The 14714-nt window shown below is 35.9% G+C and overlaps 1 protein-coding gene across 5 annotated transcripts in view; it reads right to left on the bottom strand.

The window, feature by feature from the left end:
- The window catches only part of UNC13C (unc-13 homolog C), a 121491-nt gene that overhangs the window by 43701 nt on the left and 63076 nt on the right, over nucleotides 1-14714 (bottom strand). For all 5 annotated transcript variants that reach the window (XM_032446786.1, XM_015872980.2, XM_015872979.2 and 2 more), the window contains 5 exons: nucleotides 14592-14660; nucleotides 13194-13283; nucleotides 11761-11889; nucleotides 4626-4759; nucleotides 1942-2027 (listed from right to left, as the gene is read on the bottom strand). In XM_032446786.1, the coding sequence (XP_032302677.1) occupies nucleotides 1942-2027; nucleotides 4626-4759; nucleotides 11761-11889; nucleotides 13194-13283; nucleotides 14592-14660 (508 nt within the window). The remainder of the gene's footprint in view (nucleotides 1-1941; nucleotides 2028-4625; nucleotides 4760-11760; nucleotides 11890-13193; nucleotides 13284-14591; nucleotides 14661-14714) is intronic.

Genomic DNA, 14714 nt, shown 5'->3' on the forward strand with positions numbered 1-14714 from the left:
TGCTTTTGTGGAATCAGATACACTCTTACTTGGCAAGTAGAGTGGTCTTGGGTGAGATGCCTTCCTGATGTGCAGCATGTCTGTAGTTGAATGACTAAAACACTACAAGGATGGGAGGTGCTTATGGCTATTTGAGCACAAAATGCAACTATACATTCAACATTATGAGAGCCTGACAATATATCAACTATTAGATATTCTTATGAATGTTTGTGGTCTTATGAACAGAAAATGCAGCTGCTGTACACTCTCTTCTGCTGGTACCTACTCCTGATTTACAGCTTGTTGCAATAGAAGGCTATTACTGCTCATGTTTCCAGGAACATGTTCTAACCCAAAATCATAGTTTTCATTTGGTCATCCTGCTTCTCAGCTTCTGGCAGTTTTCAGCTTCATTGATCACTCTCACAGGATTATCTCCTGTCTTACATTAGCTTTCTCAGTCTAGTCCTTTTGATTCTCTAACATGACTATAAAACATTGGCTTGTAATATTAGTTTGCAAATCTTCTCTTACCCACATTCTTGATTTGATTTCTTATATCTTTTTCTGTCATTATACATGTTATAATCACTGCTCCTGTAATTCCTTCCTTCCTTTCTTCCCATCTTTAAGGTTTTGTTTTTTTTCCTGTGATTAGTATGCAAATTCCAGAACGCAACCAACAAAGCAACACCACTGTAGATGAACAAATTAATTCTTCCATTAATAAATGCTTTAGTCACTTGTCTTTTCTTTCCTCATCATGATGAAAGTTTGTATCATCAAAGTATCCCATTATCACATTCTGGAGTAAAAACTACAGAAAATAATCTTCAAACACTATTTTTTTTCCTTAAAGGACGATCTCACAGTTTCACCCTGGAAGAAATGTCCTGTAGTCAGCATCAGACTTGGCTAAAGAAAACAAATGATTTTACTTTCCTAAAAGTCACAGCATCTGGCTTATTCTAATCAGCTATTTTTGCTAGAATGCAAGTAAAAAGAAAAGGATACAAGAGCAATGGAATACATTTCAGTACATATCTTATATTGGAAAAAACTATTTTTCCAGTCAAATCCAGTTTAGATCCATTTAGCTTCCAATGTATTTTAGCTGCGCTCTCGATATCAGATGGAAGCCAAAACCTGCTTGCATTTCTCCCACATTTAAATCTGAACTCTATTTAAGAGTGAAATTAATTTCATGCTTTTTTGTTGTTGTTGTCCTAGAAAGCTGCATTACAGTTGGAAAAAATCCATGTTCAAGAGATGGCTTTAATAATTATCTAAAAGAATGATTATGTGTTTGCAGGTTGGCAATATTTCCATTATTTATTAAGCCTATTCCCTTAATTCCATCTCTTCAGAATTTATAATGTTAGATGTAGTAATTTGTACTTAGGATTTCTGCAATAATCATACTTTAATGACTGGGTCTGCAGATTATCTGGATTTTAACTGTTGTAGAGAAAAATATATTTCACCTGTGGTTTACTATCCTCAAGAACAAAAGATAACTGCATCTGATTCTGCTGGAAATAACAAAACCTTCACATTCTGAAGACAGGTTTTCTACCTTTATGCACTTTTTCCGTAAATTAATTCTCTAAATGTTTCTTAGGGCCATGCAAACCATTTTCAACTAGTAAGAAAATAGGGAATGCCTGTGATGGCCTATTTTTGATTCTTTGGACATTGAAGATGGTTTTGTTAGATTTGGATAATTAGAATTTACATTTCAGTTTACAGTTCTTTTGCCTTCTGGTGGCACACTTAGCTTCACATAGTGCCAGTATATCTCTTCCTTTACAATGCATTTTTACTACCATATGAATCATCTGAAGTATAACAGAAAACTCCTTCCACCTGTGGAAATGCAGTCACAGGTGTGATTTGCAATGGAGATCACTGGGTCAACTCTCTAGTATAATTCATAGTTTTGGTTTTTTTTATAGTTACCTTCCAGAGCATACTTCATATCCTGGGCAAACAGAGTCCACATGATTTCAGCACTAACTTTTCCCATGTTCAGCTCCTGAGGGAACCTACAATCAATCACATTACATCAGTTAGCCTGTTGCTAGAAATTATTCTTACAGTTGCAGAACAGAAAGGCAAATATTTCCATAAGGAAATTAATTTCTGCCAAATAACTCCCTTAACATACAGACACTGTATTGTCTGTTCTGTACAATTGTCTGGGCACAGAAGCAGACCTAAGCAGGGCACCCAGCTAAAGAGCTGGAAGTACTGCACAGAACCTTGGAGAAATAAAGCAGTTCTGAACACTGCAGCGGTGCAGTGAGAATGCACTAGCAGTTCACCATAAATTCATGCAGAAACGTGGAAAGCTTTGTGCCTTTTGTTTTGAGTTTGTTACACTACTTGATAGTAGCAAAGAATTTGATCTAAAATACTTTGATTTTTATTGAATCACTACTCACACTCAAAACATTTTGTAATTTATTAAATAAAACTTCAGAACTGTAAAGTTCTCATTGCCAAAGAAAGAAGGGAAAACAAAGGAAAATCTGATAGAACTAGCAAGAAAGTCTTTAACATTGAAGGTTATGGAATGGCTAAACACTGTGTCATATCCAGGTCCTAATTTAAAAAAATACATCCGTTTTCAATCTTTCTAGCATTTACCATGTATATAAAATAATCTACCCCATTGTTATAATACTCTTTGAACATTCATTTTAGAAATAAGGGCATATTCAAAACTTGAGACTTCAACAAACTGACCAAGACTTTCTGCATGTAAGCAGTACATACAAGTACTCTCCTTTTTTTCCTGTGGGAAGCAGTAGCTGGTTACACTGAGGTATGCATGACTCCTGCCACAGTTTACCCTAAGAAACAGTTTCACATGTGAATGGCCATATTTAACATTCATTTGGTTACTCCTATTTCTATGATTACTCATGTCAGAGCAGCTAACAAGGCTTAACATACAAAAGAATTATAAAAAAAAATCCTTATGTTGAAGATAAACGGTAACAGTGGCAGTTGATAATAATTAAAGGTTGCATTCTAAGGCACTCATGCACATAAGGTATTTTGTACTATTTCTTTTTTATCATTGTGTTGAAGTATTTTTTTCTGAACAATTTCAGAATGTAATCTCTAAGCAGCAAAACATCAGAGGAATTTCCCAAGCAAAGCTCTACATGTTACATTTCTAGTCTTTGTATAATCTCCACATTTCTCAGGGAAGCAAAAAGGACAACCAGGAGGATGTTCCATGAGTTTTTCTTGCTACAATTACTTCCGTCTCACAGACCCTAATTTTCTCAATTTCTGTCATTCTTCAAGCAGCAATACTATAAAATCTCAGTTTATCTAAAACATTGCTGTCAAAATCAACTTCCACACCCATGTGACAGTCTCTTACCCTCTAGTCATAGATCAGCCAAACTGTGCTATTTGGTGAGACTTCTTAATAAATAGAATACGCTAGGATTTCATGACAAATGAATTATCCACTTATTCAATCTGTCTGGCTAATTTGGTCTTAACATGTGAGACTCACATCTTCATGAGAAACATGTGGACAAGCGGAATTTCGCACTAAGCTGTATAAATGGGTAAACAGCAAAAATATTTTGTTTCTTCTTCAGAATAAAAAGCTGTCCCTTAATAAGGACAGTGAAGGAAACCATTGCATGGAGCTGCTTATTCTCCAGGGCTGAGACAATTCATTTATTTAAAGGAATTACTGGAATGAGAAGGCAAATATTTTCTAGTTTGTGGCTATGACTTGGAGGTTTCTTTGGTAATTATACTGGAGTGAGTCTGAACTCTGGGTCTACAGACAAATACATCTACCTGTGCAGAGTGCCTTTCAGTATCTGTCAAACGTTGGCTGAAAGAATCAGAGTCATTCTTGCTCCCTTTCATACCATTCTATTAAATTTCTCCTGCCACTGCAGATGTCTCTGTTAATGGCTTAGCTGTAACAAAGGTCTAAGATGCAATTTCAACTTTTGTATAAATCATCACAATGAGAAGATGCTCAGAATTTGTAGACCCTGCAAAATATATCCAAGGAGCTAAAAGAGCTAAACCACTTCTCTAGGCTATGACACATTTCAATTAGCACCATTCCGTTTCTTCAGTCTTGATCTGGGAGGTGTGTTCCTTGGCATTATCCATTTATTTCATTTTCTAAACTCTTCCTCTCTCTCACGTTTTCTCTGCTTTTAAAACTTTCAAGTCAATTAGGTTTTGCTTTCTCTGCAACCAACCATACATTCAGAGAGTGTCCCTTTGTGAAGTTCAGTACTTTCTTCCCCCCCCCCCCCCCCCCTAAAAACCTGTGTTACAGTGCCTAAGAGAAATCAGCATCATTTAAACATTGTAACATAAACATACTCGTACTGTTTCACTGATCTTTGCTTTCTGTCTGCCTATCTAGTTTTCTTGCATAATACTCTTTTGACCTTTTGGGATGGTGCATGTATCGCATGCCTTTAGCATTCCTAAAACAAAAGATTTTCTTTCCACTGCCTAGAGTGCAAACTATCCATTTGACAGCCATTCCGTAACCTAATTATATTTAAAGTACAACTGTTCTGGTGTATTTCCTGTTCTTAATAAATCAGTGATTCCTAATTTTTATGGCGTAAGTAATTACTTACTGGTTCAAGACAGGCGTATATGCTGTTTTATCTTCATCTATGATAGTGACCATCAGAGTAATAAGCTGTGCCCAGAAATCCAAATTCTTTGTTGTTGGTCCCTGTTCTTCTTTAGGAACTTCTTGTTTCTTACCCTGTTAAAACAAGAGTTTAATATAGTGCATATTAGAAAAATTAGAGAAACTCTCAGGTAATTTCTGCCTTATGTAAAGCAGGTTTAAATTGATGTCTCTCTCCAGATCAGTTTTTTTTTTTAGAACAGGATGAGTGAGGCCTTGTGAGGCAGTTTATTACTTAGACAGATTAAGAAAAAAAATTGCAGAAATGCCATCTTCAACCTATCCGGACCTCAGTAAACTGTATAATAGTCTGTATCTGACTGCAGACATCTGCCTAAAAACACGTGTAGAGCTAAGACACCCAAGGCCAGCCATGAACACATTTCACTTTTTGTGCATATCTATACTTTCACTAAATACATTCTTCAAGTTTTTGTTGTGCTGAAACAGAGTATAGGTAAAATGAGCAACTGAAATGGAAATTTTATATTCTAAATAATAAACACTGAATAAATTAAAAATGATGAATATTTCTTGTTTTGTTGTAGATTAAACTATGACGAAGTTATTGGGTCTAATACCATCTGTGCTCTCCACTCTAAATAAACAGTTACATTTTAATTTATTTTGCAATAACCAAAATAACAAAGCCTATTGCCCAAAGTATTTTGCACAGACATTTTACAGGGTCTGATAGATGGATAAGAGCCGCAATATGTGCATTTAAGACAAACAAAGGAAAACAGTGCAGAGTAGGAAATAGAAAACCCCAAGAAATATAGACATACCAGGAAAAGGTACCTCAGAATATATGAGAGGGTTATCTCCAGGGATCTATAGTTCCCTAAACAAACCTCCAGGGATTTATAGCTGTGAGCAAACCCAGACACATATTTTATTCCTTTTTTATTCTGGGGAAATGGAATTTTGGATACCTTTTGTAAATGAAAGGAACCACAACTGAGCTTGCATCCAAAACAGAGCCTGAGGAGGCACATTGTATTTCCACAAGGACCAAGAATGACATGAGACACCAATGTTTCAGATGGATTATCAAAACAACTGTCCGACCATTAATAAAAATTTGTCAAATAATGCAGTGTTTTATATTCCCTTTGAATGAAAGCCTGCCTTTTGCACCTTGTATGCATTAGTACTCAACACTTAAAAACTGAGAATTTTTAACTGAGCTGAGAATGTATTGCTTTTCACCTCACTGAAATTTATGTTAGCTTTAGAAATGCATTTTCTGTACTTCTCATTTGTAGTCCAAATAAGACCTCTTCAGTGATCCTCGTTCCCTTTGGTTAGACCTCTGTAGTGTTGCAGTGAATTAATTAAACGTTATCTTAACCTCAATTAACTTCTATCTGTTAACAATATCTAGAGTGGCAAAAAGGGAATTTCAACAACACATAACTGAAAGTGTTTTTGCAGTCTCTGGAGAATCTCCGATAACCCTGTTGCAAACATAGCTCATCTACAAATACTACAGCTTCAGTTTCTAACAGCTGAAATAAAGGTAAGGCTCAGAAGCAGTTACAGTGGGTGGGGTGTGACTATTCTCAGCCACCACCTCTGCAAGCAATAAAGTTTTTCAAAACAGAAATGAATACTGGAGCGTTAGTGTTACTCACATGGTCTTTCCCTGCTGTACGTTATTTAAGATTTTGTTTCTCTAAGAAAGAGGTTCTTCAAATTGTACTTATCTGTGTTTCTCAGAAGCTAGAGCATGTTTCAGGCAAGCTAACTGAAAGGTACTTGCATAAGATAAAGCTGGTTTACATTCAGTCCAACATGTTATCCAAAAGTTGTATTTTGCAGGAAAAATGTACTATCTCATGCAGCTGAAACTGCATTTTGTGACTGTGAAAACAAATCACAGAATGTGAAATGTTATGCTTTAATATAGATAGAAAAACACATTTAGTTCACCAAGTCTGAGTAGCACAAGAAGTGCTTTCCACAAAAGTGAGTGCAGAAATCTTCTAAAAGTCAAGATGACCTCTGCAAAATTGCCCCAAAATGTAATTTTTTAAGCAATCTGACATTAACGGATGTAGTTTTATGCTCTGAAATTAAAGAACATAATTTGCCCACACACAGTTATAATTTCCATTCTGAATCCTAAAATCTAACAAAATCGATTTGAAAGGATCAAAGCTGTTCAAGTTATTTTTGCACTGTTATCTTTGCTTCCATTATTATCTCAATACCAATAACTCTATTCACTCAAGTTACGTACATCTAGAAAAGACAAGTATAACAAAAGTGAACCAAATACCCAATGTACTCAGTCTACACACAAATGCACAAATACAGTGAAAAGATACATAAGCCTACTTATGTTTACAGCTTGCTGTTGTAGGGGATAATAGTCATAGTGATATTTTTAAGAATACATTTAAAAAGTCAAGGAGAGTAAATTCTCAAGTCAACAAAGAAGACAAAGTAACCAATTAACAGCTACTGTTCGTGTTTTTTTAAAGTAAGTTTCTTTCTCATTTTTGGTGGATGTATAACTAACTAAACAAGTTGAAATCAAGGACTGCTCTTAGACCAGGCGGTAATGGGAGCTTCTTGGAAATGCTGACATGAATCACTCAGCAGAATATATTTCCACAACAATATATTAAAGCTGATCAGAAGTGTGGCAAGTTATTTGGAAGATATGAAATGGGAGAAAGTCCTAAGAATAGCCAAAGCCAAGGGTGACACTGACTTCAGCTGTGATCTCACACCTATCAGAAAAGAACTCTAAAAGAGCATCATAGGATTAATGTAAAATAAAATCACTCACACTGTATCAAGCTTACTAAGAGGTTTGGGCTAAAATTCTGATCAGTTTCAGGGAAAAGGACATTAGAAGAAAACTTAGAACCTTTACAGTGTTACAGTACCTCTGCAGTATTTACATAGCAAATAGAATAAAACCCCTCACAGTATTATTACACTGAAACTGCATGCCTGAGATATCGCATCCAGAGAGGAAAACAGTTTTTGCTACTGCATAACTTGATTTCCTGTTTCATATTTTCACACTTACATTGTGTAGGTTCACTCAGGGGAGAAAACTGCCAAGAGAAGCATTCCTGAAGGAACTTCGTTTATGGAGAACCTAAGCAAAAATTTCCTGAGTGTTTTTGTTTCCTTAAAATGGAAACTGCAACATATTTGTAAACTGAGACAGAAAGTTTGCAGTGTTCTTCCTAAGCTGGCTTTTGGCAGCATTATTATTTTCATCGTAAGACATTTGGCTCTTCCCTGAGATCAGTGTCAACTGAAGAGCAGATGCTACACCTGCTGCATAAGCAATTAGACAGTTCCTCATTGGAATGTTTTGTTTCAAATAGTGAAGACAGTAATAAATATTAGTGAGACTGTCACAATGTCATGTTCTACTTTATCTTGTATTCGTTTGTTGTTGTTTATTTATTTCATTCTGTAATCAGCTGGTTTTGTATCCTGCTATGAAAACGTAGGATGATATTTTTGCATACTATTAGCATTTGCCATTCTTCACCCCAGGAAATATTGTTATTCCCAGAGAGTGATATTTTGCTGCAAGACATTTGCTTTCTAACAGTGGTTGGCTGTCTGACACAAAGGTAATAAAAAGAGGAAGAAAAGACTGCTGAGCATATTTTCTGATTTTCTGCTCACTCTCGCAGTGGAAATTCTCCAATCTCCACCTTAAACATCCTCTTTAACACCATTTGTTATTTCACCTTCACCCCGCAATCAGAGAATTACATATGTATTTCCTAGTAGTACTGTGGAAGGTGCCTTTCAGGCTACAGAGAAGGGCAAATGTAGAAGGTAATTAACATGGGTTGCACATGTACGTATAATGTGCAGGAATCTACCACTTCTGTCCAGATGGAAATACTACTGTTTAGGTAACGGAAACACTGTCCACAGGATGATTCAGGCAAGAAATGAAGCATGGTAAAGCTCCAAGCCTGTAGTGGGCATCAGCGAGACAGCAGCTGCCAGTCTTTCCCCTGAGTGAGAGCAGGTGGTGGCCTACATACAAACCATGTCTTGTTGCTTTGGGGTTCATCAGTTTCAGCTCTCACTCCTCACAGTTCAAATCTCAGCTGTGCAGCTAAAACATGACCCTCTTCTGCTTCCCACCATGCTACAACAAACTCAGTTTCCTTTTGGAGGAGGCCTCCATTAGATAGGGAGGCTAGCAGAGAGAAGAGAATGGTTTATGAAGAAGGCTTAAGGATTAAATCTTTGGTAACTGGACTAAGGGTTTTTGAAATAAAGCTAATAAAACATTAATCACATTAATTAAACAGCAGAAAATATAGTGTTCTTCTTCATAACGATATTTGCAGTGCCACAAATCTGTCTGCAATACGCCTTGATTCACCAGAAATCCTTCAGAGCTCTGGATTCCTGCAAACCGTGTTTGACTGTTCTGCATGCAGATGTATTGTTGGCAAACAGGACAATGAGGAGTACTACTCTAGAGCTGATGCAGAATTTAGGCAGTAATCTGAATTATCTTATTAATTTTTTTTCTTAAAGCTAATTAATTGATTTCCGCAGTTACTTACCACCTGACAGAAACTTTTCCTATCAGTTATTATGATTGCATGTGATAGTTTGATTTCTGATGAGTCATTTTGTATATAGTCTATTTCTATTCAATTTATATTTTACTACTCATTTTCATTAAACCTCCCATATTTGTTAGGTTATTGTCAGCTTATAGCCTGTAGACACTTGTCTTCGTAAAGTTTCAACACACAGACTCACCTGCTGGGATACCTGCTGAAAGAGAACAGAGAAGGTATGTAACTGTGGGGAAGCTGCAGTTAATTTGTTTTGGTAGTTCAGTGAATATTCACAGATTATTATTATTATTATTTTTAATAAGAGAACTTCATACCAATCTATCAGTAAGTACAGGACTTCAAAATGATTATGCAAGACATGAATAATGTAACAAGGCCTTACTCATCCTGTTTTAAAAAACTAATCTGGAGAGAGACATCAACTTAAACTTGTTTTACATTCTCTACCAAAACAGTCTATAACATCCTTGCAATTTAGACTACCTACTGCTGTAGGTTTTGCAGTGCAGTGCAGAAGATTACATGATATTCCAAGTTCACCTGTTAACTCCAGTGTTTGCTGATAAGCTCTGCAGACTTATCAATATCCAGGCTAGCAACAGCTCATACTATGTTTAACAAACAAATTCAAATTGCTGCAAAGTAAATGTTAGCAAAAGAAAACAACAAACCAAAACAACCCCAGAGCCGTTGGTAAGGCAAATAAATGTGATGCTTGTAGTTGCTGCTCATACTGATTCACAGTGTCTTCAGCTTGCAGTATATTCTGTTGGAGAATAAAGTCATACATGAGCCCTCACACAGCACTTCTTGATTATTTTGGTGTAAAAGCTGACTGCAGAAATGGGTGTTGTGCTACCTGCAGCCATTTGAGTGAGATGGATAAAGTTTAAATTGCCACCCTGTGCTCACAATTAGAAGGTTAGTGCTCTTTGACTAAAGACACTCTTTTTCAAGGCTATCACAGAAACAAGGAACAAACATCCTTTAGAAGACGAGGGAAGACAATCATTTTAAAATACTTCTGCATGATGAAAGTGTAACATACAAACAAGAAAAAAAAATGACATCTCATGGAGATCTAGAAGTATAAAAGCAACAAAAATGCATGCAGGAAAGAGGGAAGCCTTACACATCCCTTCTTCTCGAAGATAAAGCCAATGAGAACATGCAAGTTCAGGTTAGTTTCAGCAGTGCCAGAATATCAGTGTGTCCCCCCCATCAAGGCAGCTGCAGCCAGAAAAATTTCAGGCACTTTCTTAGAAATTCAAGCAATTCAGCTGTTTCCCATTACCCAGCAGCAAAAATCAGTATAAACCTATGACAAATCACAAATCATGATTTCTTATTTTGTGTGATTTGATGCTTCTGCAGCATCACAAAGGCTTAGAGTTACTGAATTTTGTATTTATTAGACAGTCATTTCTACAGCTGAATAAATTCAATTGCTTTTCTAGGAAAGTTCAGCCTACAGGTGTTGGTTGGAGTTTCTTACACTGTAAGTTTGAAAGCCAGAGATGACCTTCTAATGTGTTGGGAATCCAACATTAGAAAAAACCATTCTCATTTGATAAAGTAAGATGGATAGCCTGTACTTCCATTTCTAGAATGCAGGTATTCGTCTTTTTAATTCAGTTGAGGTGTGCTTTCAAATTAAATTTCATGTCTCATATCATGTTGTGTAAATGTTTTTATTTATGATACACTACACAGCAAATGTGTATTTGCCTCACAACATAACTCATCATTTCCAATACAGTAGTCACCAAAATACATTTTTCCAGTGTATCACCCAGAAGGCAAAGCTAGTGAACAGGATGTAATGTGATAAAGCAGTGATGCTCCTTTTAGACAGTAGCTTAATTCTACAAATTTCCTTATTTTAGCATGATTTATAGAATAAACTGTCAACGTTAGAGGAAAAAAAATAAAAGAAGCATTTTTGAGGCTTTTGCATGGCATTTGAACATGACAAATGCTATAGTTACTTTGCATGGAAAGCTCACCCTGATGGACTGTTATTTAGAAATGTTACATAATTATCCTCCTCCAAAGCTTGAATCCAAGTATGCATCACAGGTGATAAAATACTAACCTGGAAAAACAGTATATCATTTTCCACAGACTATAATATTTCTTTCCTACAACCACTGGAGTGTAATATTGAATTTTTAAATATTATTTTCCATTTACTAATCATAAACGAACAGTAAGCAATTAAATTTCATCTTCCCTAAAAGTCATTGGACAATTTTATAGCTGTGTCCAATGTGAAGTCTAATATATAGGCTGACATTTTCATTTTGAAACTCATCTTGCGAACCATTTAGGAGTTCACATTTGTCTGTGGATTTATTTATTATATTACACTCCTTTTCATAAAAGTAAAATGAAAATAACTCAAGTGCTTTTATATGAGGGAACACTGGGATTCTTTGTATTTACTTACTGCAGGCTAACTGGAATGAGTGAAGCATGAGGCCTTACCTGCTCTATTAATTGGGAGTAAAGATCATAGCAATTGTCAAAAATGTATCTGTATGTTGAGTCCAAGCAGGCTCTCACACAGTCTTTCACCACAGTACTGGCTCGAGGTGGGCTCTGTAATTCAAGGACCTAAGAAAATATTACATAAATGACAGAATTTCAGAATCAGAGAAAATCCAAATGTTGCAAAGAATGCAGCTTTGGAATACAAGAACACAAGTGTTGAAATACAAGAATGATAATGTATAAACTCACATTGACTTCAGGTGACCTACATTTAAAGATTCATTAAAACATACTTCAGTTAAGCAAATAAGTGATACCACCACCTGTTATTTCAATGAAATTATTCATAAAATGGAAGAAACATCCGTGCCCAAAGTTAATCCTCATATCACCATAGAGGGGCCTGGGTTGATACAGACCACAATGATCATCCAGTTTCAACCCCCTGCTATGTGCAGGGTCGCCAACCATCCACATCCAGCATCTCCTTTAATGCCTCCAGGGATGGGGCATCCACAGCCTCCTTGGGTAACCTGTTCCAGTGCATCACCAACTTATGTGTGAAAAGCTTCCTCCTAATATCCAATCTAAACCTCCCCTGTCTCAGTTTAAAACCATTCCCCCTTGTTTTATCACTATCCACACTTGTAAACAGCTGTTCCCCCTCCTGTTTTTACGCTCCCTTGATTTTCCTCTTTTTGACTGATTTTTCCTTCTTTCCCTTATGATTTTCCTCCTTAAGATAACATTAGGCCATATGATTGTGATTTTCTCTGAACATCAGGCAAATCGCTTTTTTTTTTTTTTTTTTTACACAACAAAAACTCTAGCTTTTTACTTCACTTTAGGAAACATTAATTTGAATTTCAGTTTAATTAACCATTTAAACTCTCCTTACATTGTGTCTAACACAGTGAAGTCACAATATGCTGTTACAAACTCTGTTCAGTGTTTCAGTATTCCCAACCAGTAATTTGTGACACTTCACTCTAGAACTATTTCAGAACTCTGTCACCTAGATATGAATTTCTAGATTGATGAAAGACATCAGTTATCAGACCTATTTTTCTATTTCACATGATATTACTAAGAGCACAGTCTAGATGCTCCATGTTCTGAAAGGAAATTAATTGATTTTCCTTTACTTATCTGACTTTAATTGAAGTGCTTTTTTTAATTAAAAAAAAAAAGTTGTTTTTGTTTCCTTCAGAACACGTAAAGTCATTAATAGGAATGGAAAAGATGACTGAAAATTTTTTGTAAAGAGAATGGCTTTATTTTTACCACATTGTTAGTGTGATCTGTTAGTGTTTACAACAGTGATCTTGGGAAACAGAGGGACTGAAAAACTGCAGGAGATGAATTGATTAAGAAGTGATCAAAAGGATTATAATCCTAACTTCCTAGAAAATAGGAAAGGACAATACCTTCATTCGAAAGAAAGTAATGCTGGTAAGCAGGTCCACAGTTGATTTCAGATCTTGAAGTCTTTCAGAATTGCTGGCAGGAAAGTTATCCTGGTGAATGAGGAGGAGAGGAATTGTGAAATGGAAGCTGAAGGTAACATACCTGAAAAACTAGGAAAAAAATTATCTGGCAAAGGAAAGTGATGTTTGGAAGGATTGGAAACGGTCATCTGCTGCCTTAATTCTGCCTGTGAGGAAGCTAGGAATAAATATCTCCCTCTACATGAACAGAAGCACTTCTAATAATACTGCTGCATCTCTAATATGAATTATTTAAATTACTGTGATGTTTTCAAAACGTTAATGATAAAAAAAAAATACAACAAGAAATCTGGGGAAGAGATGCTAATGAAAATCATTCATGCATTTTCCATGGCACACAATTCACTGGTGACCAGAGACTCAGTAAGCATAATGAAGGAATCATTCATGAAATTTGTGCTGTGATCTTTAGGTTCGCAGGAAGATTGATGGTAAGAACTGTTACTTAAATGGATTCCTGCTAATGAAACATGAGCCAAACAACTTTATGCCCCAGTATAACCCGAACAACATTCTTCAGCATTAAAATAACGTAGTCTGTTAAGGGTTAGGTCTTAAACACAGAGTATATGCTGCTTCTATGATCTCTAATGCCTGAGGGTTCTTTTAAATATTCTCTCCATCTTTCCATTTTACAAAGCAAGCCGGATTGAACAAAGAAATCCATGAGCTTTGAGCTGCCATTCCTAGAATTTGAAAGGAGAACTAAAGCTTATGGAGTCCTTTTTAATTACTGGTCATTAAAAAATGTCATGATCCAGTGAAATGGAGATAGGGAGTGAGAATGGTTTGATAAGAAACAGATTTTCATGTGCATCTCTTTCTGGAAAAGGCTGGTATTGGGGGGCAATTCAGTAGAAGAGCTTCTATAAGGCATAAGTAAAATTGGGATTCCTATCACCTAGAAGAAAGAAGAGTCACCTCTCAGCATTCCTTGGATCTCCACCTCTCAAAATAAACCCATCAGTAACTGCAATTTACACAACATCAGTGAAAGGTAAATCCCAGTTGAATTAAATGGTGAATTAATTCAACTGAAGTCATTGAATCCTTTACTTTCCTGAATGTCTGCTCATCCTGACTCATTTTTGGAAAAAAAAAAAAAGTAAAATTAAATCAAATTGGAAAAATAGTTAAAATGCTTAAATGCTGCAGGTTTTGATCTTAAGGATTTGGGGTCTCCTATTAGCACTCTTTTACAGCTTCTATCCCACAGGAGGGATTAATCTCTAAAACTTTTTTAAAGCAGATAAAGTGCACAAGGATGTTTGTAGGAAAACACATCTGGGTCAGCTAGGTAAAACATGATGAACTTACCCTATATTTAGATAAATCAATCCTCAGAGAATTATGCAACTGATCCAAAAGTTTAATGAACTTTTCCCTCTGTAAAATGAAAACAAGAATGCTCTGCATAAGAACTGGTACTTTTTGTAAACA

Source organism: Coturnix japonica, chromosome 10 (genome assembly GCF_001577835.2).
Source record: "Coturnix japonica isolate 7356 chromosome 10, Coturnix japonica 2.1, whole genome shotgun sequence".
Lineage (NCBI taxonomy): Eukaryota > Metazoa > Chordata > Aves > Galliformes > Phasianidae > Coturnix > Coturnix japonica.